The sequence below is a fragment of the Musca domestica genome, unplaced genomic scaffold (assembly GCF_030504385.1).
Source record: "Musca domestica strain aabys unplaced genomic scaffold, Musca_domestica.polishedcontigs.V.1.1 6, whole genome shotgun sequence".
Taxonomy (NCBI): domain Eukaryota; kingdom Metazoa; phylum Arthropoda; class Insecta; order Diptera; family Muscidae; genus Musca; species Musca domestica.
The window spans coordinates 21,371,467-21,399,177 of record NW_026712363.1 but is presented as its reverse complement, the minus strand read 5'-3'; the positions used below and the strand labels follow the sequence as shown (position 1 = coordinate 21,399,177).

The 27,711-nt window shown below is 34.0% G+C and overlaps 1 protein-coding gene across 1 annotated transcript in view; it reads left to right on the top strand.

The window, feature by feature from the left end:
- The window catches only part of LOC101900285 (uncharacterized), a 510,960-nt gene that overhangs the window by 333,178 nt on the left and 150,071 nt on the right, over positions 1-27,711 (top strand). The window contains exon 10 of the mRNA XM_059129113.1: positions 3,136-3,314. Within this exon, the coding sequence (XP_058985096.1) occupies positions 3,136-3,314 (179 nt within the window). The remainder of the gene's footprint in view (positions 1-3,135; positions 3,315-27,711) is intronic.

The window sequence follows — 27,711 nt, the reverse complement described above, 5'->3', positions numbered from 1 at the left end:
TCCACGCACAGACAATTTTCTGTCACAGACTGTAGTACCCATTACGAACTTCAAAAATATAAAATTTGAAATAATTCCGGTGAATAATGTGGCTGAGATTGTCAAAATATCGAAAATAGGGATGTACAGTTATATGGGGGCTATACCAAAACGTGGGCCTATAAAGCTGATTTTCAATTTGAGAGTCCCGCAGACCAAACACACATTTGAGTAACATTTTATCAATCTACTTCAATTCGTTTAGAAGCTTGAGTGATTTCCACAGACGGACTGATGGACATCGCTATATCGACATAGAATTTTTGTGCTGAACAAGAATATATAGTTTGTGGGATCTAACATGTCTATTTTGTGGTTTTACAAACGGAGTGACTAACTTAATATACCCTCTTTTCCATGGTGGAGGGTATAAAAATATGTAACAAAAAATATTCCCTTCTTTTTGGAATATTTTCGGCGATTTTCGTAGATTTTATCTTTTTTTGGCAAGAGGCCATTTTAGAGCATCCGCCCAGCGGTTCTTGACTTTTAAGCGAAATTACTAAGATCTATTTCTTTTACCAATAGATTTTTTGGTATATATCAGATATCTTGGCTATCATCTTCAATATAATGGTCCAAAGCGACCCTTAGTTGTTTCTCGTTTCGCCGGGATTAAAATTTATCGCAGTTTAATGGGAATTGTCGTATTTATTTACACAAAGATAGGGTCTATTTTCCCAGTAAATATTATTCGATGACCATCCAACTCTGCCCAGTGCTTATCCCTAAATCCATGTAAAATTTCGTGTCGATTGGTCTATAATTGTGGCCTGTAGAGGAACTGGAAAATCAGAAAATTTTCTATTTTTAGTCCATTTCAACCCCTAAATGTTTTGCGATCATCTCCTAAAACAATAGGCTACTTTTCTGACCCTAACACCAGCTCCATTTTGAATTTCGAAGATCGGACCACAATTGCTATTGCTAATTGCTCGGCAAGACAGGAAAATCCATATGTAACATCCTATGTGCCGGACAAATATTTCGACATGTTAAATAAATTGTATAAAAACCCCAACACATGGTGTTGTAGGGTATAAAAATAGTATACCTTACTGTATGTTGAAATTGTTCTATATAAACAAGAGAACCCATTACCAAATGCGGATTTTATAAATTCCCTTCGAATATCGAGAAGTACCTTCATATGTTTATCTATTCAAACAATATTGTATCACATGAACAATATTGTATATTCTAGTTTTCCGTTAGAAAATGTGGCTGACATCGGCAAAGTTTCGAATATCGGGAGGTAGAATTATGTGGAGGCTATACGAAATAGTGGTTCTATATAGACAAAATTCTGCCGCAGTAGGTAGATCCCATTATAAATGCTTAATTTAAATTTAATTTAATTTAAAGCTTTTTTGTTCCGTGGCTATATCGACATGCAGATTCAAAATATAGAGACCAAGAATGAAGTCCACGGTTTGAGGAAACAAGTGGTAGACACAACACCCGAATTGGCAACAAGCGGATGGAAGGCAAACAGCGATATGGCAATTGAGGTTTCATTGATATCACACGTGAAAATTTATATAAATATATGGATATTGGGTGAGGGTATACATATGTCGGTAAAACCGACTGATATTTTTTTCAACTTGTTTTTATTTCTGTACAATTTTGATAGCTTCCATATGATGGAAGAATGGCATGCCATGCCGAACAATCAATATATTTTTAATATTTTTATACCCTCCACCATACTATGGAGGGTATATTAATTTTGTCATTCCGTTTGTAACTCCTCGAAACATTCATGTCAGACCCAACAAAGTATATATATTCTTGATCAGCGTAAAATTCTAAGACGATTTAGCCATGTCCGTCTGTCTGTTTGTCTGTCTGTCTCTCTGTCTGTCTGTTGTAATCACGCTATCTTTCGAACAAATTGAGATAGAAGGCTAAAATTTTGCACACATGTATATTTTCCCAGTAGGCAGGTTAAGTTCGTAAATGGGCCATGTAGGTCCAAGTTATTATATAGCCCTCATATAACGGTACCTCCCTATATTCGATATTTTGATGATTTTAGCGACATTATTCACCGGAATTATTTCAATTTTGGTATTTGAAGTTCGTAATAGATACTACAGCCTAAGACAGAAAATGATCTGTGCAGGTACACGTCTTCATATAGCCCCCATATAACGGTACCCCCGATATTCGGTATTTTAATGATTTTAGCGACATTATTTACAGGGATTGTTTCAAATTTCGCATGTGAAGTTCGTAATGGATACTTCAGCCCATGCCAGAAAATTGTCTGTGCAGGTCCACGTCTTCGTATAGCCCCCATATAACGGTACCCCCCATGTTCGGTATTTTGACGATTTTAGCTACGTTATAAACAGATTTTTCTTCAAGTTTCGCATTTAAATATTGTAATAATTTACGACAAAAGTTGCCTATGCAGGCCCACGTCGTCGTATAAGCATTCGGTATTTTTAAGATTTTAACAGAATTTTTAACGGTTTTTTTTTTTTTTTGGAAATTGCCAAATTTGTACCAAATGGTGGAGGGTATTAAAAGTTCGGCCCGGCTGAACTTACAGCTTTTTTACTTGTTCTTAAGTTTTATACTGTTGCATAAATTTTAAAAATTTTGAATTTTGTTCGTACAATGTTTAATTCGCCAGCGAAGCTTCAATTAATCCGGATGTAGTCGAAAAGGGTACAAGAAAGCGGTTGTGTAAAGCCACTGGCTCCATATTAAGTTTTCCCCGGCAGCCTACAGATACTCACTTCACTTTCCGTACTCGAACTGTCCAGATACGCGCTGTTCGTCCGGAATTTAAGATTCTGTCTATCTCATATTTTTTAGAATGCGTGTTGGATTCAAGGGAAATGAGTATCATCCAAAACGACAACATCTTCCAACAGGTGATGTCCTTTATTTTCGGCTCTGTCACAGCAATCCTTAATTTTCGGCTAAAGTATGTGTCACAGCTAAAATTCATTTTTTTTTTTAAATAAATCGCTTCCAAATAAATATCTGAAGGTAATATGTCCATGATCCTGAGAAAATCAACAAAAAAATCCTTTTATAATATTAAATGGTTAACAATTTTTTATTCTCTTTTATTTTCAGTGGTCCCGAGATGTTGGTGGCTTTTCATTCCAGTCCATTTTCGGCACCGCTGCAGCAGGGCATACCAAATCGTGGATTTGAGCTCGATGTGGATATACTTTTTACAGATTCCGATTCATATGATTTCGCTCAGGGATCGAAAAATCAATGCGAATTTCATATAAATGCTACAAATCCAGGTAAGTCACTACAAATAAAAAAAATCATAAAAATTAAAATTTCATCAAAATTAATTTTAAGTGAAAATCTTGACTTTCTCCCCAAAACCATCTTCGTGGTCATGGCAACTGTTAGCCACACCAAAATTTAGAAAAAAAATAATAATTTTATCTAATGTTGTTCTCTTACTTGTCTTTTTTCTATGGTTTTTCTCGTACAAATTGTTCCTTGGGCGCAACGTTGTTTCATTCGTTCAATGACACTTGAAATCTGGCTAAGTGCAGTCATGAAGTAGCCAGCCAGGTATTGGGGAATAAAGTCATGATCAAAAAAAAAAAAAAAAAAAAAAACAACGAATCTACCTACTCACTACCTCCGAACAAAGTTTAATCATCGTTTTTATAGCCGTTAGCACGAAAAACGAGATTTTAATTAAATCTTACAATGATGGTGATTTTCTTAGCTGTTGGTTTTTAACTTTTACGGTGTTCGTCTTTTCTATTTCTTGGCGATTTGCTTTTAATTCGCCTCGCCAACCATGATTCGTGATTTTTTCGTGTAAATACAGCCAAAGCTACTGGCCCATGACGTCGGCAGGTTAGTGTATGCCGAGTTGAGTGGATTTGGTTTTTTCTCGTTTTTTTTTTTTTTTTTTTTTTTTGCGAACAAACTAAGTTAATTTATAGAAACGAAATCCACTAACGTTCGGCACTGCCGAGTCATTTTGTTCGGGCAGTATTGCTTATGTTCCTTGGTGGGGATAGAAAAAATGTTCAAAAATTACTCCTGTTTCCAATATTGCAAATGCTTCTAAGAAACTGCTTCAAGTAAATTGGCGCTGCAGGAACCACTCCAGCCACATAAGGCAGGAGAGAGATATAGAGAGAGGGAGAGATAGAGTGTGTCTTAGTGGATGCACAATTGCCTGTTTTAATTATGGAAGTGGTTAAATGTTAACTTGTCTCTACCTCAAACTTCTTGTCCAGAAAGCTAGGCGTTGTTGTTTTTTTCTTCCCTTTTTTTGTAATTTTGGTTTGAGATGCATTTAATTAAATTATTAATTAGGTTTATATTTAACTGACAGGCGTTTTTTTTTTTGCAGCAAGGAAGTGAGATATTAAAAAGTTAATATCGCCGCAGTGAGGACAAATACATCATGACGTTGTTAAAATTACCAAGATTTTTTTTGTGTGGCGCCCAATAGGAAGAAGTTTTGAAGGTGCGTCTTATGAATACAGAAGTTGATTACAATATGGGTATATTAAAAGAAACGGCAATTGCCCGGCGTTTGATGGACTAAATGGAAAAGTAGTAGACCAAAACCAATTATAATTTCGTTTAGCCTCAGGTGGTATTAAAATTAATATTAACTTTTTTAAATATTTCTGAAGACAAAGTCTTGAACGTGATTTATTAACTTCGTCATCGGACTACATAGCTATAATACATATGTATATGTGTATGTTGTTTACAGACTTTCTTTTATAACATTGTGCAACAAAATTTAATTTTCCATAATTCCAGGAAAAATACAGGAAGTTATGGAAGAGAAACTAAAAATAAAAGACGCATGTATAGGCGTTTTGAAGTTTACATCGCTAAAAAAATTACTACGCTACAACACTTTTAAAAAATTTCGGTTTTAGATTCCTCAAAATTCGGGCATTTTATTATATAGTGTATAGTGTATAGTTAGCAACATTGTAGATAAAAATAAGAAGATTATTCTGGTTACAAATTGTAACCCTCAAGCTATTCAACAAAGGTGTCTTGTTGGTAGTTTTTCAAAAATTCTACAAAATTTGGTTGTCATAAAATTCCAAAATAGGTCCTGGTAGTCGTCAGGAGGGTAAATTCAAGCGGGCCAAACTTTCAACACTCTCCAACATTTGGAAGGAACTTGAAAATTTAAAAAAAAAAATCCGTCGAAATGTACCGCCTAAATGTAAATCGTTACATATGGGCTATACGAAGACATGGATCGGTATAAATAATTTTTATTTTATCAAAGGTTGAAGTACCGATTCCACGCTTCAAATACGAAATTTGAAACAATTCCGGCGAATAGTGCAGCCAATATCATCGAAATACCTTTATATGTGGGCTATACGAAGACATGGACCTGTATAGGTAATTTTCTGCAACAGTTTATAGTACTCATTACGAGCTTCAAACACACTATTGGAAACAATTCCGGTATATGATGTCGCTAAAATCATCGAAATACCGAATATTGGGTACTACCCTTATATGGGGGCAAGAAAAACGTGGTGCGACATGGCCCATTTACGTACTGGCAAAATACACTTGTGTGCAAATTTTTAGACTTCTTTATCTTTTCTCAATTCGTTCGAATTATAACGTGATTACAACAGATAAACAGACAGGCAGACAGAGAGACAGAAGGACTTCGCCAAATCGACTTAGAATTGTACGCTGATCGAGAAAGTTTATACTTTGTGGGGTATAACACCATAGAATGGTGGAGGGTACAGAAACAACGGAAATGGCTAAATCGACATAGCATTTTATGCTAATTAGGAATACATACATACTTTCTGAAAATTAAGAAATGACCTCCTAATTTCGGTATTTGTGAGGCCTACACCAAATAATGGAACCAAGTTGACAATTTTTATGCAGATTCTATCTGCTTAGAAAGAAAATGTAAAATTACACGTGCTTTGGGCTGAAATTGTGACAAAATATCAAAAATCCGAAAATATCGTTATATGGGAGTCATGCTAAAAGGTGGGATTGTATGTTCCATTTTCAATATCAAACATCTAAGAAGTAATGTATTAATGCCCAATGTATTAATGTGTATTATATTAATGTACAACCAAAAGACCATAAATCTAGCTTATCACTTTAATTTTATCCAACTACATCATTTCGTTCGGAAGCTAAAGCGATTTCAACAAACGGACGGAAATAGCTAAATCGATATAGAATGCTATGCTAACCAAAAAAAATATATAGTTGTGGTGTCTTAAATTTATATTTCGCCGTGTTACAAACGGAATCCCAAACGTAGTATACCCTCCATTCTATGGTGGAGGTTATAAAACAAACATTTTTATTTTTCGACAAATGTAGCACTTTCTTAGAATTCGCCGCAAATTTCCATATAATTTCACTGTACAATGTCCAGTCTGTGTTGCGGAAAACTTCTAGTAGTAATCGGATTGAAATTCAAGACCCCAAAAGAGTTTCGAGTTCTTAGGTTTAAAAATGGACCATATCAGTCCCTCTTTATTATAAGTTCCATGTAAGCGCTTCAATTTATTTGTATACCCTCCATCCTTAAATATTCTTCTTAGACCCTATAAAGTATATATATTCATAATCAGCATAAAATTCTAAGTTGATTTAACGATGTCCTCCAGCTTGTCTGACGTAGAGCTTCAAAATTTGGCAGAACAATTTGTATTTTATCTAGGATGGTTGGTCCCCGTGTTAGTATAGCCGCCATATAACGGCACTCCCGATATTCCGTATTTTGAAGATTTCAAGGGTTTGTCTAAAAAATGTATATATTATATAAATTTATATAATATATTCAAATATTTATATCTCTAGCTCCTGTGGCTAAACATTGTATATATAGGTCCACGTTTCTTATAGCCCCCATATAACGGTACCTCCCGATATTCGGTATTTTGATGATTTTTGCCACAGTTTTTCAGGGATTTGTCTAAAAATTGATATTTGTAGTTCTTAATGGGTTCTAGCTCCGGTGACGGAACAGTTTTTTTTTTTTTTTTTGTCAAATTTGGCATTTAAGAATCATAATACATAAAAATCCTTGTAGTATAAAGTTGTCAATATGGGTGCCCTTTTTGGTATTGTCCCATATAACAGACTTACTCTTTTTATGTTTTTATACCCTCCACCATACATAGTATGGTCATTCCGTTTGTAACTCATCGAAATAATCATTTTAGACCCAACAAAATCTATATATTCTTGATCAGCGTAAAATTCTAAGACGATTTAGCCCTGTCCGTCCGTCTGTTGTAATCACGCTACAGTCTAAATGAATTAAGATAGGAAGGCAAAATTTTGCACAGATCTCTCTTTTGTCTGTAAGCAGGTCTAGTTCGAAGATGGGCTATATCGGTCCACGATATCGTATAGCCCCCATATAACGGTACCCCCCGATATTCGGTATTTTGATGATTTTACCCACATTTTTCAACGGAATATTCTGAAAATCCACACAAGGAGTTCCTTGTGGGTAATTTATACCTCGGAAGAGAATTATCTATATAAGTCGACGATATCGTATAGCCCCCATATAACGGTACCCCCCGATATTCGGTATTTTAATGATTTTACCCATACGTTATAACAGAATTGTCTGAAAATCCACACAAGGAGTTCCTTGAGGGTATTTTATACCTCGGAAGAAAATTATCTATATAGGTCGACGATATCGTATAGCCCCCATATAACGTCCCCGATATTCAGTATTTTGATGATTTTTCAATGGAGTTGTCTGAAATTCCACACAAGGAGTCCCTTATCAATATTTCACCCCCTGAAAGAGAATTGTTTATATATGTCCACGATATCGTATAGCCCCCATATAACGGTACCCCCCGATATTCGTTATTTTGATGATTTTAGCAACACTTTTTAACAGAATGGTCTGAAATTCTACACAAGGAGTTATTTGTGAGCACTTTACCCCCTGAAAGAGAATTGTCTATATGGGTCCACGATATCGTATATCCCCCATATAACGGTACCCCCCGATATTCGGTAGTTTGATGATTTTTGCCACTTTTTCCAATGAAATTATCTGAAAATCCACGCAAGGAGTTCCTTGTGAGTACTTTATCCCTTAAAAGATAATTATCTATATAGGTCCACGATATCATATAGCCCCCTATAACGGTACCCCCATATTCGGTATTTAATAATTTTAGCCACATTTTTCAACGAAATTCTACTAGTATTTATAGTTTAAAGTGGAATACGCTTGAATTTAGATACTTCTGTATAATTTTTTTGCCCAAAGGTTAAGGGTATTAACAGTATTTTTTACTGGTATAGAGATTAATAATGAAATGTTGTGTAGAATATTTCTTCTTTTGGCATTTTCTGCCTAAGACGAGAATTTTTATTACTTTCATGCATGCAATAGAGCGAGGGGAATTTGATTTGGATGATATAAACCACATTCTTCAATGGAATTATTACAATATTGAATTTTTTTGTTGACAATAAGTGCTATCATTTTTGATAGAAAATTATCTGTAAAGGCTCACATTTTCTTTTATTTCCCATATTACTTGCACTAAGATTGTTCGTTATGTTGTAGAATGGAGATTTTTTTTTTTAATTTTGCTATTTAAAGTTTGTAATGGGTACCACTTCATGTGATAAATAGTTAGTATGAAGAGCCACATACAACTTTTTTGAAATTTTGAAACTTCTTTCCTGATGGTGGAAGGTATTCAACCTGCGATCCATCCAAAATTAGCTCATTTTGTTCTTGTTAATTCTACAATCAATATCTACTTGATTTTTCCTTTAATTATTGAAAAAAAAAATAATTTGTCGCAACAGTTTAATTAATAAATTCAATAAAAACGCTATTGATAGTATTAGAAAACAGGCAGTACTAATTAAAAATAATTTCCGATAAAAATCTATTAAAAAGTGCTTTTGTCGATCCTAAAGCCCAGTAAGTTTTTTTTTCAATGATTGGTGCTCCCTTTGATACATTATTCATATTCACCTATTTTGTAGCATTATTTCAGTTTGATGGAGTAGTTGTCGTGTGGGATTAGGACATATATATTTTCGAAATTCAAATCCAACACTTGTTTTTGTTGTTTTCTAATGGAATGGATATAAAATTAGTTAGTTATCACAGATGAAAGGGAAGAATGCTGTTATTTGAATTAATTTGGGAATGAATCTAGGATACTTTAATCATTGAAGAGGTAACACAGTGATTGTGTTTAACTCATAGCTAAAATAAAGAATAGAAAATTGGAACTATCAGTCGAAAGGTTACTCTGATTTAAACCATAAGTATTTTTCATACAAATGGATGCTAAAAATCAGTCACTTGCTTTTGAGTTGTCGAACTTACAAAAACAACGAAATGATAACAAAAATATTTGCAAAATATCAGAATTTCCACTTGTACGAAAAACGTAAATGTTTGATGTGCGTTTTACTGATTCCAAAATTATTTATTCAAAAAATATTTTTTTTTTAATTTTTATTTCTCTTTTTTTTTCCTGGTTAAATGATTAATAACCGAAGAAATAAACGGCAACAACCCTACTTTTATTTTCATTAAACCCTTTAACGCTTTAATTTTTAATACTCTCTAACCACTGTGCCTGCTCAGTTGCTTGGTGTTGTTTGATGCCTCTGGTGCACTTATGCTATCCTTGCTGCAAACTGTAAGTGTTGGAGAGGTCTATGAATATCTGAATACATCCAACGAATGAGTGAATCAATGGTTTGAAACTCAATATGAATTGATAGATAGATGGATGTTAGAACTGGACATTTGTATTGTCAAAGCAGCAAAACAGTAGTTGTGTCATTCGAAATAATCGATGAATAAATCATAGATTCAACAAACACACATACATACATACGCTGAGAGACATACAAAACTTTTATTTCTGTTTTTGTTTTTTTTCTCCCTTCCTTGGTCCAATACGAGATTTTTTTTTTCTTTTTGCTATTGTTATTTGAGAAATCTGTATAAATTTGTATGCAGCATATATTTAATCAAACCTATGACAAGAGCAGGCATGGAAAGTATGATTTCCTTTCAACATGTCGAAAAAGTCGTAAAGCATGTATAAAAGTTAAATATTTGAGACATTAAACCATATATATAAACCATATACATAAAAAAATATTAATTGAAGTTTATTATAATTATTTAAAATTTAATATTGTAAGAAGTGAGTGACTGATTACCTCATCACCCACAGATACATCCGAAAAAGTTAGTTGGTAAAAAAGGCACATTTTCGGAAAATTGTCTATGATGTAATAATTAGACCCATAGTTCCTTTTGATGATCTCGTTTCCTTTTGCCTGTTACAAACAAATGCACAAAGACATTAAACCCTGACCACCTTGTGGTGTAGGGTATAAAAATACTACAAGATGCAGTACTGTTACTATACGATCAAATACTAGGGCTTTGAAACTTCGTAACCTTTTTGCCAGGGCGTAAAATAAGCCTGGATTTTTGAAAACTCATATAGCTCAAAGGGAACAAAAGGAACTAAATGATACAGATCTTTGGATTTTAAAGCGGGGAGCTCTGAGGCAAAATGAACTAGTAAGGAAAGGTCATACCCAACTCTATGCGTATTTAGTAGAGCTCACGTAAAAAAAATATTGTATTGCATATTTATGAGAAGTAGATCTTACCAACTATGAATAGTGCATGGTATAACTTCCGAACGACCAAACAAAGTTTTACTGTTGAATAAAAAAAAACCTATTCAATATTATATATATATGGTGAGCAATAACCGTAAAATCGGATGATGATGTGTATCCAAGCTATATAAAAATCTGAACCGATCTCGATAAAATATGCAGGGGTATTTTGGAGCAGTATGTGTTGCCCGGTATCAAATATCATTATTGTGGAGTGAATATTACGCATGTGAGGGACTTTAAACCAAATGGGATGAAATATACGGGGGAGATAGAAAAAAAACTGCAACAAAGTCAAACGCCATAATTTTTACATTTTTTTTTAATTTTATTGAATAAAAGCAATAATGTCGGAAATAGCATCAAATTTTAGAATAAGTTTAGATTTGTTCGAATTGGTCACCTTTGACACGAATTATGGCCTTCAAACGGCCAATGAAACCGTCACACGCTGCCCGAATATTGTTCTGCGGTATTTTGGCCCATTCCCGGCGAAGCGCTTGTTTGAGGTGATCGACGCTTTGGTATTTTTTAGTGCCAAACTTGTTTTCAAAATTCTCCAGACACAATAGTCCAACGAATTGGTATCTGGAGATTTTGGTGGCCATTTTGCGCTGGAAATGAAGCGAGAAACCTCATTTTGTAACCATTCTTGGGTGGCGCGTGCTGAGTGCTATGGCGCAGAGTCCTGTTGGAATGTCCATGGTTTGCGGCCAAAATGTTTAGGTGCCCAAAGCTTTAATACACCCTCCAGGATATTTTCGCGACAATATTCGGCTTTTTTATTAATACGAGCGGAGAGCGACCATCAGCTGTTATTGCGGCCCATATCATCACCATGGCCGGCGCTTGAGTTCTGGTGGCACATTTTCAGCTAACCTTTTTGGCAAGTAAACACCATTATTTTGTTTGTTTACAAACTGCTGGACAGCGAATGCTTCCTAATCGGAGATAACCAAATTCGGCAGTTTACCATATTTGGCCAAGCGAGCCAACCCTTTTAGATCTTTTGAGTCTAATGTTGCTGTTTTCTTCCGTCCACTTCCTTGACGTCGGGCTACGCTACCAGTATCACTGTAACCAGCGATGGTACGAGACACAAAAGATTTATTCACATTTAAATGCTGGAGTACTCTAACGATAGCCACTTGTGGTTTTCCAGCCAAATATAAAGAAATCACACTATCACGCTTGGATTTCATCACGAATAATTTTTTTTTCTGGAAAATTCTCATCAAAATGATTTTGTATGCTTGTAAACAATATAATGAGCTGTTACTGGAATAATTTGAACAGCTATCGGACGAGTGGCTTAGAAATGACAGCAGTCTGAAGTTAGTTGCAAATTTTTTTCGTCTCACCCAGATTCTATGAAGATCCACAAAAGTCACTATGGGTCTATCTCGTTTCCCTCTCCATGTAACAAACAAATGCACATATACATAAAACCCTTACAACCAATGTTACAGGGTATAAAAGGGTTCATAGTTGGTATGATCTACTTCACATAATTCCCAATATAAACCCTCTTTTTACGGCCTCTACTAGCTCTACCAAATATATATCATATAGCCGGCCCACCCGACTTTCAGCCTTTCTTAACAGGTTTCTAATAGAAGAGCGCACATACAAATATTCGAAGCTCTAGCTTTCGCTGATCACTGGAATATTTTGTATCCTCTTTTCTATATTTCATACCAATTTTGTTCGATTTTCCAAAACTCTCTTTATTCCGAAACCTTTCGCTCTGAAAGGATTCTTATAAATCTAGTCTAATTCCTGCCTTTATGTTAATAAATCAGTTACAAGGTTATTCAATATCTAAAGCCTATCACATGTTTTATACATAAATTTCTATACGACTGTTCTGCCAGTTTTTGACAACAATTATCCTCAAATGTTTTCTTACAGGCCATTCCTGGTCGTTTGTATGTATGACGCTAAACAATTTTCTCTTGATTTACTAGATTTGCATACGTGTGTCCCATGCAATTGGATATTTGGATTTGCTTATCTCCACTTTAGATCCAACTGCCTCCCGTTGTTATGTCGTTTTTTTTTCTCTTGGCATTCATTCAGTCATATTGTCTCTATAATACGAGTATGTTTGTCTGTCGATACGCATCTATGTATGTGTGTACGTGTGTATGTTTGATTTGATTGTTTGAGTAAATTTTTGTCAATTTTTGAATTTTGCTGTAAATATTTGATTGCATTATTTGAATGGATTCCAAATCAATAGCCTCGTCACCCCTCTGTCATTCTTGTCTTGTTGGAGATAACAAATTTCGATTTATCCTACAGCATATAATGTAAATTTCAAAATCTATATACCATAACATTTTCTGTAGAAAAAGAGGAAAAAACACAAATGCTGCAGTGAATTTGTTTAGAATATTTATGGAAAAATTAATTACATTTTTCGAATTAAAGAGAATCTAGAAAATACAAAAATAGAATTTTTTAATCGAATTAAACTAGAAATTACAAGCTATGATGACGTTGTTGGAAATTATTAAAACTAAGCTGCTGTAATTATGAATATTACTTTTCGCAAGGTGCTTTCGATATTTTTTTTTTAATTTAATATCTAAAACAAATATGAAACAAGTAAAAAGCTGTTAGTTCGGCCAGGCCGAACTTTGAATACCCTCCACCAATTGGAACGAATGTGGCAATTCTCAAAAACAATAAAATCCGTTAAAATTTCTGTTAAGATCTTGGGGGGCTATACGAAGACGTGGACCTGTACAGACAATTTTCTGTCTTAGGCTGTAGTATCCATTACGAACTTCAAATACCAAATTTGAAACAATTCCGGTTAATAATGTCGCAAAAATTATCAAAATACCGAATATCGGGAGGTACAGTTATATGGGGGCTATACGAAGATGTGAACCTTCACAGACAATTTTCTGTCATAGGCTGTAGTATTTATTACGAACTTCAAATACCAAATTCCGTCAAATAATGTCGCTAAAATCAACAAAGAACCAAATATCCTGAGGTACTGTTATATGGGGGCTAGATGAAGACGTGGAACTGCATAGACAATCTGTCTCAGGCTGTAGCATCCATTTCGAACTTATAATACGAAATTTGAAACAATTCCGGAGAATAATATCGCTAAAATAATTAAAATAACGATTATCGGGAAGTAACGTTATATGGGGGCTATACGAAGACGTGGAGCTGCACAGACAAATTTCTGTCTTAGGCTTTAGTATTCATTTCAAACTACAAATATTAAATTTGAAAGAATTCCGTTGAATAATGTCGCTAAAATCAAAAAGGAACCGAATATCCTGAGGTACCGTTATATGGGGGCTATACGAAGACGTGGGCCTGAACAGACAATTTTCTGTCTTAGGCTGTAGCATCCATTTCGAACTTCAAATAACAAATTTGAAACAATTCCGATTAATAATATCGCTAAAATAATCAAAATACCGAAAATCGGGAGGTACCGTTGTATGGGGGCTATACAAAAACGTGAACCTGCACAGACAATTTTCTGTCTTTGGTATAGTATAGTAGTATTCATTTCAAACTTCAAATATCAAATTTGAAACAATACCAGAGAATAATGTCGATAAAATCATCAAAATACCAAATATAGGGAGGTACCGTTACATGGGGGCTATACGAAGATGTGTACATACACAGACAATTTTCTGTCATAGGCTGTAGTAATTATTACGAACTTCGAATACCAAATTTGAAACAATTCCGGTAAATAATGTCGCTAAAATCATCAAAATACCAAATATCGGGAGGGGCCGTTATATAGGGGCTATACCAAAACGTGGACCAGCACAGATAATTTTATACCAACACGTGGACCTACGTGGTCAATACCAAAAGTCCTGCAGACATAATATACATTTGAGTTAAATTTTTTCAATATACTTAAATTCGTTCTAAAGCTAGAGTGATTTCCACAGACGGACAGACATCACTAAATCGATATAGAATTGTATGCTGATCAAGAATATATATACTTTATGGGGTCTAAAATGTAATAATAATATACCCTCCATACTATGGTGAAGGGTATAAAAAACCACCTGAATCCATAACGCTTATAGTGTCGATTTTAGTGCCTTCTCCAAAGAATTTAATCAGCTATATCATAGACAAATAAAGGTATAGACTAAAAAGTTTTAAAATTATCCCTTTCGGCAGATGTCACTATTGTTGATCTTGGGACAGTCAAGTCACTCAGGGCTAGTGAAGTCACTCGACTTCTAAAACAATTTATTAATTTGTCTGCTATTTAAGTTTTATATTTTGATATTTCACGACATAATTTGATAATGTAAAAGTAAACAAAGTCGATGTTTCGTTTTTAATTGATGAATAATAAAGAATCATAAAAATATTTAATATTTTTTTATTTTAAGAGAATTGAGTGAGTCTACTGAACCTCTCTCACAGCATGAACGACATCTATTAAAGCAATTTTTTCAGAGATAACAGATGAGGCAACTGTTTAGTCTATACCTAATTTGTCTATGGCTTTATTGACATAACTTCATTTATTGTATTTCTCACTCGCTCTCTCTCTCTCTATCTCCCTCTCCCATCCACCATCGTAGCATGGCACTCCATTGCTTTTAGTTTCAGTAAATTAAACAAAATATCCTCATAAATAATTAATATCTATAAATTTAATCACAGCAATTGAAGCCACAACTTAAAATATCCAAATACTCTATGACACACACACAAACACACTCACACATACACATACAAACACTAATTACTTTAAGCCTACACAAACGCAGGCACGCTATAAAGTCATTTATTTATTATCAAAGCAGCATATTTATGAAAATTCCAATCGATAGATAAATATTCAATAACTCATTTTCTAAATTCTTTGAAATATTTTTGTAAATTGCCCAATAATTTTGTTTTTGCATTCTCAACTAACTCCCAGTTTAATATGAATTGACTCAGCAAACGCAAAATTGAAATTATCTGAAATGTCATTAAAAAAATCATATATATAAATGGTAATAACCAATATTCAATTGATAGAAAATATTATAAAATTAAATCGTTTAGACTATGCGAATCGAAAATAGGAAACAAATAAACATTTTGGAGATATTTGATATGGGTATTAAAAATATTCAGATGAATGATGTAATCCGAATGCCTAATTCAGTGCCATTCAACTATAAAAGGGGAAGCTATAAAAGAGGAAATGTAAACTAGTTACCTGAAATACCATAATTTGAAATCATTACCAAATAATGGGGGACATCGACTGAGTTCTTGCTAGTGCGTTTACAAACTAGAAGATTGTGAGTTCGGAAATATGCATCGGTAAATAAAGAAAAAAATGTACAGTGCTTAAAAATTCATTTTTTTTTTTTCAAAAATTACAGGGAAAGTCTGACAGATAATGAGAATAGAGCTAAAAATGGAAGTTATGTGTATCGGCGTTTTGAAAGCATACAGGGTGAAGTAGCCTAAGTTGAGCGGGCAATTTTGCCTCCTCTTTCACATTTCTTCAAAATTTTCGAAATATTGATTTAGGCATATAAAGACTTTGGCAATATTACAGAAAAACAAAACACGATTTGAAAATATGACGACGAAACTCACAATGAGTAAAATCAGAAGGACTGATCTAAAAGTTCGACCTTACGTAGCTCTATATAATGTGGTGTAATATTGATATAAAACTTAGCCTTGGTGCAAATATTGAAAATATCGTTGAACAATCACAACATTCAGAATGTGTAAAAATGGTACCTTTATTTCTTCAAATTGTCCAATTCAGAAAGAAGTATTTTTTTGTAAATGGATGTCCATAATTTTTTCTTCCTCTACAGCAAAAGGTCCAGTTTTATTTAATCATGAATTATACATTCCGCGAACAGCGTATCCCATTAATAACATTTTTGCTCATTAAACATTGTGAAGTAGGCCAAGATTTCTAAAACTAAGGACCTTCAGGCCAAATATTTTAGATCAACTTCTTAGCTCGAATCTTCAATTTTCTTTAAAAATATTTTTTTTAAGTACTTTTTGAACAAAAGTTATGGAATTCTAAGTCGATTTCACAATGTCAGTCTGTCTGACCGTCTATCTCTTGAAATCACTATAAAGCCCACATTATTTGACGTAGAGCTTCAAAATTTGGCAGAATAATTTGTATTGTGCCTAGGATGTTTGGAATTGAAAATGATATATCGGTCCACGTTTTGGTATATAATTGGTTATAATGGGTTCTAGCTCCGGTGGCGAAACATTGTATGTATAGTTCCACGTTTTCGTATAGCCCCCCCATATAACGGTATCACCCGATATTCGGTATTTTAATGATTTTTGCCACAGATTTGTTTAAAAGTAGGTATTGGTATTTGTAGTGCCTAATGGGATCCAGCTCCTGTGGCGGAACATTGTATGTATAGGTCCACTATTTTGTATAACCGCCATATAACGGAACCTTCCGATATTCTGTATTTTGATGAATTTCGCAACATTTTTCCACGGATTTGTTTAAAAATTGGTATTTGTAGGTCATATTGGGCTCTAGCTCCGGTGGCGCACATTGTATGTATGGGTCTACGTTTTCGTATAGCCCCCATATAATGATACCTCCAGATATTCGGCATTTTCATGATTTTTGCCACATTATCCAAATTTGTAGTTTTTAATGGGTTTTCGTTTCAATGGCAGAACATTGGATAAGTAGGTCCACATAATGATACCCACTGATATTCTGTATTTTGATAATCCATGTCACATTTACCCAAGGAATTTATTCAAATTTGGCATTTAAGACTTGCAATAGATAACAGTCCTTGTAGTAAAAATGTTGTCTAAACGGGTACCCTTTTTGGTATGGCAAAAGTATCGGTTGAATAAAGATACTTGTGTATAGAAATGTTTTCCCTAACCAATGGTGAATGTTAATGAAAGTTCGACCCGGCCGAAATTAATGTTTTTTTGTTACTTTTTAATGGTACTTATTGAAGATGAAAATTTCGTCTATTCACAGATTATCAGTATAATTCGATCTAGCGTAATTCGTCCTTGGGCTCCTTGGGCGAGCCCAACTATATCTTGTGGTAGCTCTAACAAAAAAAAAGTTGATATTGGTAATTTATGTGAAGTACATCATACTGACTACCAACCAAATAACATTGTTGTGTAGTGCATGATATGACCTCTATAATGATTATACTAAAAAATATTTATTGGAGCAATAGATAGCGGACCGAGATTCGACAAATGGTAAAATTCGGTTGAACATGAAAAGAATATTCAATTTGATATATTTAAATCTGAACCGATCTCGATAAAATTTGACAGAGGTATATTCGAGCTCTATCTGATTTCCGGTTTCAATTATCATTGTTGTGGAATGCATATTGCGCATGTGAGGGACTTGAACACCAAATCGGATGAGACATATATGGGTGCTTTAGCTATATCCAAACCGATTTTCGCCAAATGTGAAGCAATTGCTTTTAGGCTAAATTCCGTCGGGAGTTCTAAAAATTGAGTCCATTTGGGCTGATATTAGCCATTTGGGGAACAAAAAAACTGAAATCGGATAATGATATATTTGAGATCTATATGCAAACCTGAACCGATCTTGATACATTTTTAAACACTTTTAGATTGTTATTGTGGAGGGACTTTAACACCTTTAACACATCGAATAAAACATATATATGGAATCTATAGCTATATCTGAACCGATTTTCATCAAATTTTATGTACTTATTTCTAGGATGAATTCAGTCGGAATTGTAAAAATGCATTTGGGCTGGTATTAGCCATTTGGTGCAAAATAAATATGAAATTGGTCGAAGATGTGTATGGGAGCTATATCGACATCACAACTGATCTTCATAAAATTTGAAACAAGTCTTGTTGGGCTGTAACTGATATCTGGTACCAAATATCATTCTTGTGGAGGGCATATTATGAATGTGAGAGATTTAAACACCAATTTGGATGAAACATATATATGGGAGTAATAATATTCGAATCGATTTTCACGCATTTGCTTTTAGCCTGAATTCCGTCGGATGTGCCAAAATTCAGTCCATTTGGACTGATATTAGCCATATAGTGCACAATTAACCCGAAATCGGTTGAAGATTTATGTGGGAGCTATATCCTAATCTGAAGTGATCTTTATAAAATTTGGCAGAGGTGTTTCTGGGTTGTATCGGATGAAACATATATATGGGAGCTAAAGCTATATCTGAACCGATTTTCACCAAATTTGAAGTTGAAGATATGTATGGGAGCTATATCTAAAGTTTAACCGATTCCCACCAATTTCAATAAAATATTTCATCTCAATCGGATAATAAATGCGACTTGAATTTTGTTCACAAAAATACATGGACAGACGGAGGGACGGACTGACATGCATAAATCGACTCAGAAAGTGATTCTATGAATATCTCCAAAAGTAACTATGGGCCTATCACGCTTCCCTCTCCATGTTACAAACAAATGCACAAAGACATAATACCCTTACTACTATGTGGTGTAGGGTATAAAAAGTATTTTAAAAAAACCCCGATTGTGGCTCTGAAGGTCCTTTGTGTTTTTTTTAAATATCCTTGATCATAAAGAAAAAAATGTTTTAAAGGATCCAAGATTATGGTTTTGATAATTCTTGGAAAAATATGTTTTAAAAAGTGCCGATTATGGCTCTAATGGCCTATGCAAAAAGATTATTTAAGATTCCAGGGTATTGGATCTGAGTCCTTAAAAAAATATTTAAAAAGTCAACGATTATGGCTCTGATAGTCCTTGATTTTTTTTAAATCCATTATTATGGCCCTGATAGCCTTTGATTTTTTAAATCCAGAATTATGGTCCCGATAGTCCTTTAAAAAAATTATATAAAAAAATCCACGATTATAGCTCTGATATTTCTTCATTAATATGATTTGCAAAATCATTAAAATTTAAAAAATTTATTTTAAAATGGCTCTGATTTTTAGAAATCTACGTTTGAATAATCATTATTTTCTTTCTACACATGACCCCCTCTTATATCCAAATGCCAACCACTACATTCCAATATTGACAAATAAAAGCCAAATGTATACATAAGTAGATATGTTGTAGGTATGTCGTTGTGTTTAATTATTATGGATTGAAATAATTAATATTTCATTTATGTAGCAGAATTTTTGCTGATAATGACATTGCTGATGTTGGCATTCTATCTGTATGGACTGGTGTGTGTGTGTGAGTGTTTGTTTGGCTGTGTTTGCATTCATAAACGTTAAATAAAATTACTAATGAACTTTTCAAGCAACACCAACAACAACACCATCCATATACATATATGTATATGTAACACGTGCAAACATTTGATACTCTCTTTAAATGCCGCAAGCAATCATCAACTTGGCGTTGGAGTTCGAGTTGCAGTTGCAGTTTGGCACTGCAATTAAAAAGTGTTTTCGTCATGTTGCATTAAATCATTTACTATTTATGTTGAGTTTAAACCATTTTTCGTCCGATCAACATACATACATACATACTTGTGCAAAAATGGAACATGTTTATCAATTACATATGTCCGCAATATTAATTAATAATATAATGTCGTTATTTTAATGTTTTTACTTTATGTTTGCTGTTCTTATTTTTTTTTTGTTGTGTCTTTTTGTTTTCGCTGCCAAAAACCCCAATCCATAAACCATTTGCTCCAATTGCTGATCATTATCGGCATAATAAATGAGTGTAATGCTTTTTTTCTTGGTTAAGGAGGATATAATGCGTGTTCGTGTGCATTTGCGACGGCAAATTATGTTCGGAAATTTTTATGTGTAATTGATATTTAATTGAGTTAATTACATGAGTTTGACAAACGAACAGAAAAAAAATATTTAATTAATAACGAACACAATATTATTGTGAACATGTCAAAAGGGAATCATTAACATAAAATTAAAGAGATTTAGATTTATTTAATTACATGTTACACATGAAATTCAAAAGAATTTGACGTTCTATACGGAAAATGACCAATGCCCTATGGGTAACTTGATCTGTTTTTGAAATGTAAATTATGTCAGCGGATTAAAAGGTTTCTTTTTTTTATTTTGAAATAATTTATATGTCTATTGGAAACGGATGTTAGTAAATGAAAACACAGAAATTTTTACGCAGAAAAAAAATAAATCGAATTCAGTAGCTATTTTAATTATTTTAAAAATTTTACAGGGAACCAAAACAGGGTTAAAACGCGTTTTTATACCCTCCACAATAGTATGGAGGGTATTTAAAGTTCCGTTCATTCCGTTTGTAACACCTAGAAATATACGTTTTAGACCCTACAAACGTATAATTATACCCTACACCACAAGTTGGTCAGGGTACTATGTCTTTGTGCATTTGTTTGTAACAGGCAAAAGGAAACGAGATAGAACCATAGTTCTGAGTCGATTTATGCATGTCCGCCCGTACGTCCGTCCATGTATTTTTGTGAACAAAGTACAGTTCGCATTTATTATCCGATCCAGATGAAGTTTTGCACAAATCATTTGTTAAGCCCACGGACGAAATTCGAAATAATCGGTAAAACTTAGATATAGCTCCCATATATATCTTCGTCCGATTTGCCTTTTATTGTGCACCAAACTTGTAATATCAGCCGGAATAGTATGAAATTTTGCACATACAACCAAATTAGGCCTGAAAATAAGTATGCCAAATTTGATCGAAATCGGTCCAGATATAGCTATAGCTCCAATATATATTGTTCATCCGATTTGTTATTTTAGTCCTCCACAGCCGTAATATGCACTCTGTAACAACAATATTTGGGGAAGTATATCAAATACAGCTCAGAAATACCTTTGCCAAATTTTATTAAGATCGGTTCAGATTTGGACATAGCTCCTATATATAACTTCGTCCGATTTACCTTTTATTGTGCACCAAACCTCTAATATTTGCCCAAATGGGATGGAATTTGGCACATACGACCGAATTGAATTAAGAAGGTAGTGTGCCAAATTTGGTCAAGATCGGTTCAGATATAGCTATAGCTCCCATATATATTGTTCATCCGATTTGTGGCATTTGTTACCCACAGCCGTAATATACACTCCGTAACAACGATATTCAGGGAAATATATCAAACACAGCTCAGAAATATCTTTGCCAAATTTTACCGAAATCGGTTCAGATTTGGATATAGTTCCCATACACTATAACTACAAGTCCGAATTTAAAAGATACAAATGCATATTTAGTTCTTTGAATTTTAAACTATAATTATAATCATAGGGTGTATGATTGAATTCTCCCATAACAACTTTTAATTGTTATGTGGAGCTCAACTAAATTAGCAAAGTGGTGTAGGGTATCATAAAATCGGCCCCGCTCGACTTTCTTTACTGGTTTTATTTTGAAATAATTTATATGCCCATTGGAATCGGCTGTTAGGAAATAAAAACACAGACATTTTCACGCGAAAAAATAGATTTAATTCAGTAGCTGTTTGAATTATTTTAATAACCAATATTTACAAGGAAATAAAGACAGGCTTGAAAGTCTTTTTTAGCTTTGAACGCTTGTGGGCAGGGAGGAGAGAGGAGGATTAATTGATATATTAAATTTGTCATTCCGTTAAAAATACTTTTTAAGGGAAAGCCGAGAATTACATCTTTTGGTATTTCTCCCAAAAACAAAAATAATTTTTTTAGTCATAAATTACATATCAAAGGAAAAAAAATGTCAAATATTCACTATATTTCACGAAATAAAAATGAACTTGAACTTTCAGATCCAAATTTTTCGAAAAAATTATAATATATCACATATCTTGGGAACAAAATATTAAATTTTAACTACGATTAAGAAAAAACATTCATTCAGAAAAAAGGCTTGGTCCTCTAAATTGGACCTGGGGACAATTTGGCAAAGGCGTAACCATGTGGCTATATAAGGTCGGTCAGTAAGACCAATAGACTTATTGTGATTTAAAATTCAAAGAAAGTCAAATCACAATTGTGCAAAAACTACTCATTTTGCTTTCAAAAGTAGTATTCTTGGCCAACCTTATCCAGGCTTGAACTTAACTATTATTGATAACTAGAATTATTTGGAGAAAATTCGGGAATTTTTAAACATTTTCTTAATCTAAAACTAAGTGATATGTTAAGAAATGTATTTAGTCCTGAATTTTTTTTTTTGTAATATTCCTTTGAAATAGTTGTAGACGTTTAAAAAATCTCCCTCTCTTATTAAAAAGAAATTTTTTACAGGACCTCCCCGATAAAATTCGTGTTCATTTTAAGAATATAGGGTGAGATAAAAAGCTGCAAAAAATCAAAAACCGTAATTTTTAATTTTTTTTTAATGTCCGAAATAGCATCAAAATTTAGAATAAGTTTAGATTTGTTCAAATATGTCACCCTTGGCACGAATTATGTCCTTCGGAAGCAAAAGTGATTTCCACAGACGGAAGGGCGTGGCTAAATCGACAGACCATTTTATGTAGATCAAGATATTTGTCTTATAAAGCGTCAATTGTCTCTGGTTTGACGGCGTTACACTTATCTTTGACGGCACCACACAAATAATGGTCCGATATCAGCTCTTTGTCTAATAATGCGATGTTCAAAAACAGGGTGCAAAACATCGAGTGTAGTTCAGTTGGCATGTCTCAAATCCTTTTTTCAAGGAGTTACAATCGAAATGATAAACTTAATATACCCTTCATATTATGAATAAGGGATCAAAACTCCGACCTCGACTCCAGCTAAATTGACCAACTCCAACTCATAGTCTCCGGCTGCTACTCGGACTTCTCAATCCTGCTCTTTACCAAATTCAATAGATAAGTCAATCTGGAAGTCCAGTTTCCGACCACCTTTTCAAGCATTTTAGGGCGTTTTTCAGCAAAGACACATTGAATTTTGGTTTGTAAAGCGTCAATTACTTCAGGTATCCCCACAAAAAATAATCGAGCAATTTACCGGTCCATTTAAAAAAAAAATATTATCGTTGAAATATTGTTCACGAATGTTTAAACCATATTTCGATTACATCCATATCTTAAAGTTTTGGCAACAAAAATTCATTGATCATTATTCTAGATTTCAATTCACGGTACTTAAAAAAAAGCCTGTATATGTTGATTGCAGGCATTTGAACGACTAAATATAATCAGGATCCATGGAAGTCGGCTTTTGATAGATCAGTCCATAGGCCAACTTCAATAGGGTATAAGAAAATTCTTTCAAAGTACCTTAAAGTCTCTAGCATATCCAGTCGCGTTTTCAGTTTTTATTTCTATCCATTTGTATTCGAATTACGTAAATCTCACCAAAATTCACTACCAAATATTGGCACAAAACTAAACCTTGATCGTAATTTACAATACCCACATTTGTGGCGGGGGTACACTTTATTTCACTGTTTTCGGTTTGAAATACTAAAATTTATTTTTGTGGTTTTTGCAGAACTACAAACATAACGCCACTTACTCGCAATGTACAAGGCCAACCAAATAAAAATAAATTGAAAAAAAAAATCCAAAATAATTTGCCAGTTAGTTGACATTTCCGTTTGTTTTTTTTTTTTCTGTTGTTGCACTGCATTTTACAAGTTTCCAATTAAAATTAATTAACATTTTTCACTCGTATGAGTAGGCACACAGCGTGGCGAGCATTTTACCTTTAATTTACTTTGTGATTACGATTTTACGTTTTGCAAAAAAAAAAAAACGAAAAACCGTGAATATTTATTACCAACCAGATGGCAAGAAATTAGGTTTAAAGCGAAAAAAAGGTGACTTTCAAGGATAAAAACGGTGAGAATAAAAAGTATATAATCAACTTTTAAAAATCACGATGTTTCGCCGGAAAATATTTTTATAGAAAAAAAATAAGATATTAAGTCCAGAAAGAAATGTGGTGCTTCAAAATGGCCGTAATAATTATATATAGCCTCTGTAGCCATAATATTGGGAGCATAAAATAACCATCCCAGAAACACATGGGTGGACTACATTCTATTTTTATACCCAAAACCAAATAGTGGTAAGGGTATCATGTCTTTGTGCATTTGTTTGAAACATGGAGAATGAAGCGTGATAGACCCATAGTTACTTTTCAAGATCTCCATAGAATAACTTTCTGAGTTGATTTATGCTTGTCAGTCCGTCTGTCCATGTATTCTTGTGAACAAAATGCAGGTCGCATTTATTACCCGATTGAGATGAAATTTTGCACAAATCATAGGTCCCATATATAACTTCGTCCGATTTGCATTTTATTGTGCACCAAACGTGCCCAAATGGGATGAAATTTGGCACTTATGACCGAATTGAGTGTAGAAGCTAGTATGTCAAATATGGTGAAGATCTGTTCAGATATAGCTATAGCTCCCATATATACTGTTCATCCGACTTGTTATATTTGTTGCCCACAGCCGTAATATGCACTCCGTAACAACGATATTCAGGGAAATATATCAAATACAGCTCAGAAATATCTTTGCCAAATTTTATCGAGATCGGTTCAGATTTGGATACTGCACCAAATAGCCAATGATCTCAATTTTGGCACATCCGGCCGAATTCAGTCTAGAAGCAAATACATGAAAATTGGAGAGAAACGGTTCAGATATAGCTATAGCTCCCATATACAGGGTGAGTTAAAATAACTGCAACAAAGTCAAACGCCATAATTTTTACATTTTTTTTTTTTTTAAATTTTATTGAATGAAAGCAAAAAAATCGGAAATAGCATCAATTTTAAGAATACGTTTAGATTTGTCCGAATTGGTCACCTTTGGCACGAACTATGGCCTTGAAACGGCCAATGAAATCGTCTCACGCTGCCCAAAAGTTGCTCTGCGGCATTTTGGACCATTCCCAGCGAAGCGCTTGCTTGAGGTGATCGACACTTTGGTAGCTTTTAGTGCCAACTTTGCTTTCCAAAATACTCCAGACCAATAGTCAAACGAATTGGTATCCGGAGATTTTGGTGGCCATTGTAACCGTCCTTAGGTGGCGCGCCCTGAGTGCGATGGTCCTGAGTCCTGTTGGAATATCCAAGGTCTGCGGCCAAAATGTTTGCATTCTGATGCCACGATCGATTAATACGAGCGGAGAGCGACCATCTGCTGTTATGGCGGCCCACACCATTACCATGGCCGGCTGACCTCTTTGGCAAGTAAACACGATCATTTTGCTTGTTTACAAACTGCTGGAACACAAATTCGGCAGTTCACCACTTTCGGCCAAGCAAAGCAACTACTTAGCTCTTTTAAGTCTATTTTCTTTCTGTTGCGGTGTAAGTTCTTGCACTTTTTAGAATTTCAATGGCTTTACCCCGGGCTCATTTTTCAATATCTGCCGAATGGAATATTGCGATATACTGGGCTCACGAGCCATTTTTCGGCCACTTCGACGCGAGTTTCGATCAAGTCGCTTCTTTACTTTTTAAACTATTTCTGCTGATGTTGTTGTTTTCTTCCGTCCACTTCCTTGACGTCAGGCAACGCTACCAGTATCCCGGTAACGAGCGATGGTACGAGACACAAAAGATTTATTCACATTTAAATGCTGGAGTGCTCTAACAATGGCCACTTGTGGTTTTTCAGCCAAATATGAATTCCGTCACGAATAACATTTTTTCTGGGAAATTCCCACCAAAATGCTTTTGAACACTTGTAAACAATATTATGAGCTGTCACTGGAATAATTTTAACAGCTGTCGGACGATTGACTTAGATATGAAAGCAGTCTGCATTTGGTTGCAGTTTTTTCAAATCACCCTGTATATGTTTCATCTGATGTGGTGCTTAAGTCCCTCACATTCGTAATATGCATTCGACAACAATGATATTCGGTATTACATATCTTATAGAGCTCGGAAATACCTTTGCCAGATTTTATCGAGATCGAATTAGATTTGGATAAAGCCTCCCATTTAGATCCTTAATCCGATTTCAGGTTTATTGTGCAAATAATGACTAATATCAGCCCAAATAGAGTGAATTTCAGGAGCTCAGCTCCGATGTACATTTTTTTATATAATCCTCCTCGAAGTGATATCATGCACTCTACAGCAACTTTTATTTGGTATAAAAAATTAAAATGTCTTCCTCAAAGTTAGTGAACATCGATTCAGAATTGGATATACCTCCCATATTTTAATTCCGTCTGAAACCAAACTACAACTGCTCTAAAGCTAAATGTTGACAGGTGGTATAATCTACTTCAAATAAATTCTTTTGTTACGGAAGCTCTGCTAAATATGCATAGTGGTGTGGGGTATCATATAGTCGGTCCCGCCCGAATTTGACTTTTCCTTACTGGTTTTATGCACACATACTGTCAACAGAAATTAACCAACAATGAGAGTCCTTGCCAGAAATTGTTAAATTTCAATTCAAAATAACTCTCTTTCGAATTCAATTCAGTATAACAGCTTACCACCACCACAACTACAGCAAAAAAAAACTATTACACTGTGAAACTAATTTAATACATAATTTAGCAATTTATTATAAAATATACATATGCATACATACAAACAAATATACCTACATACATATGTCATTTATTATTAGTGGAAACTTCAGTTGGCATAGTCGAAATACCGGTTTTAAATATTTCGGCGTTCGTGCTATATGTGTATGTGTGTCAAGTATTTTGTGTGAGTGTGTGTGCCTTGCATTTCAAATTAAAAATTCAATTTACTATTTCGCGTGATACAACAAGGATATCGTGTTTTTGTTGTGGTTGTTGTTGTTGTCGCCGCTGCTGTCGTTGTTATACTAACTAATGATTTATCACACAAATAATTTATGATTATTTATTTAATGAAAAATCTATTGCGGTTTGCTGAAAACAAAAAAAAAAAAAAAAAACGAACGAACATACAAATAATTCAAAAATTCGCAACACCAACATGACAGCCAACCAAACAAAAAGATCGATTAGGAAAATAACGAATTGAATAT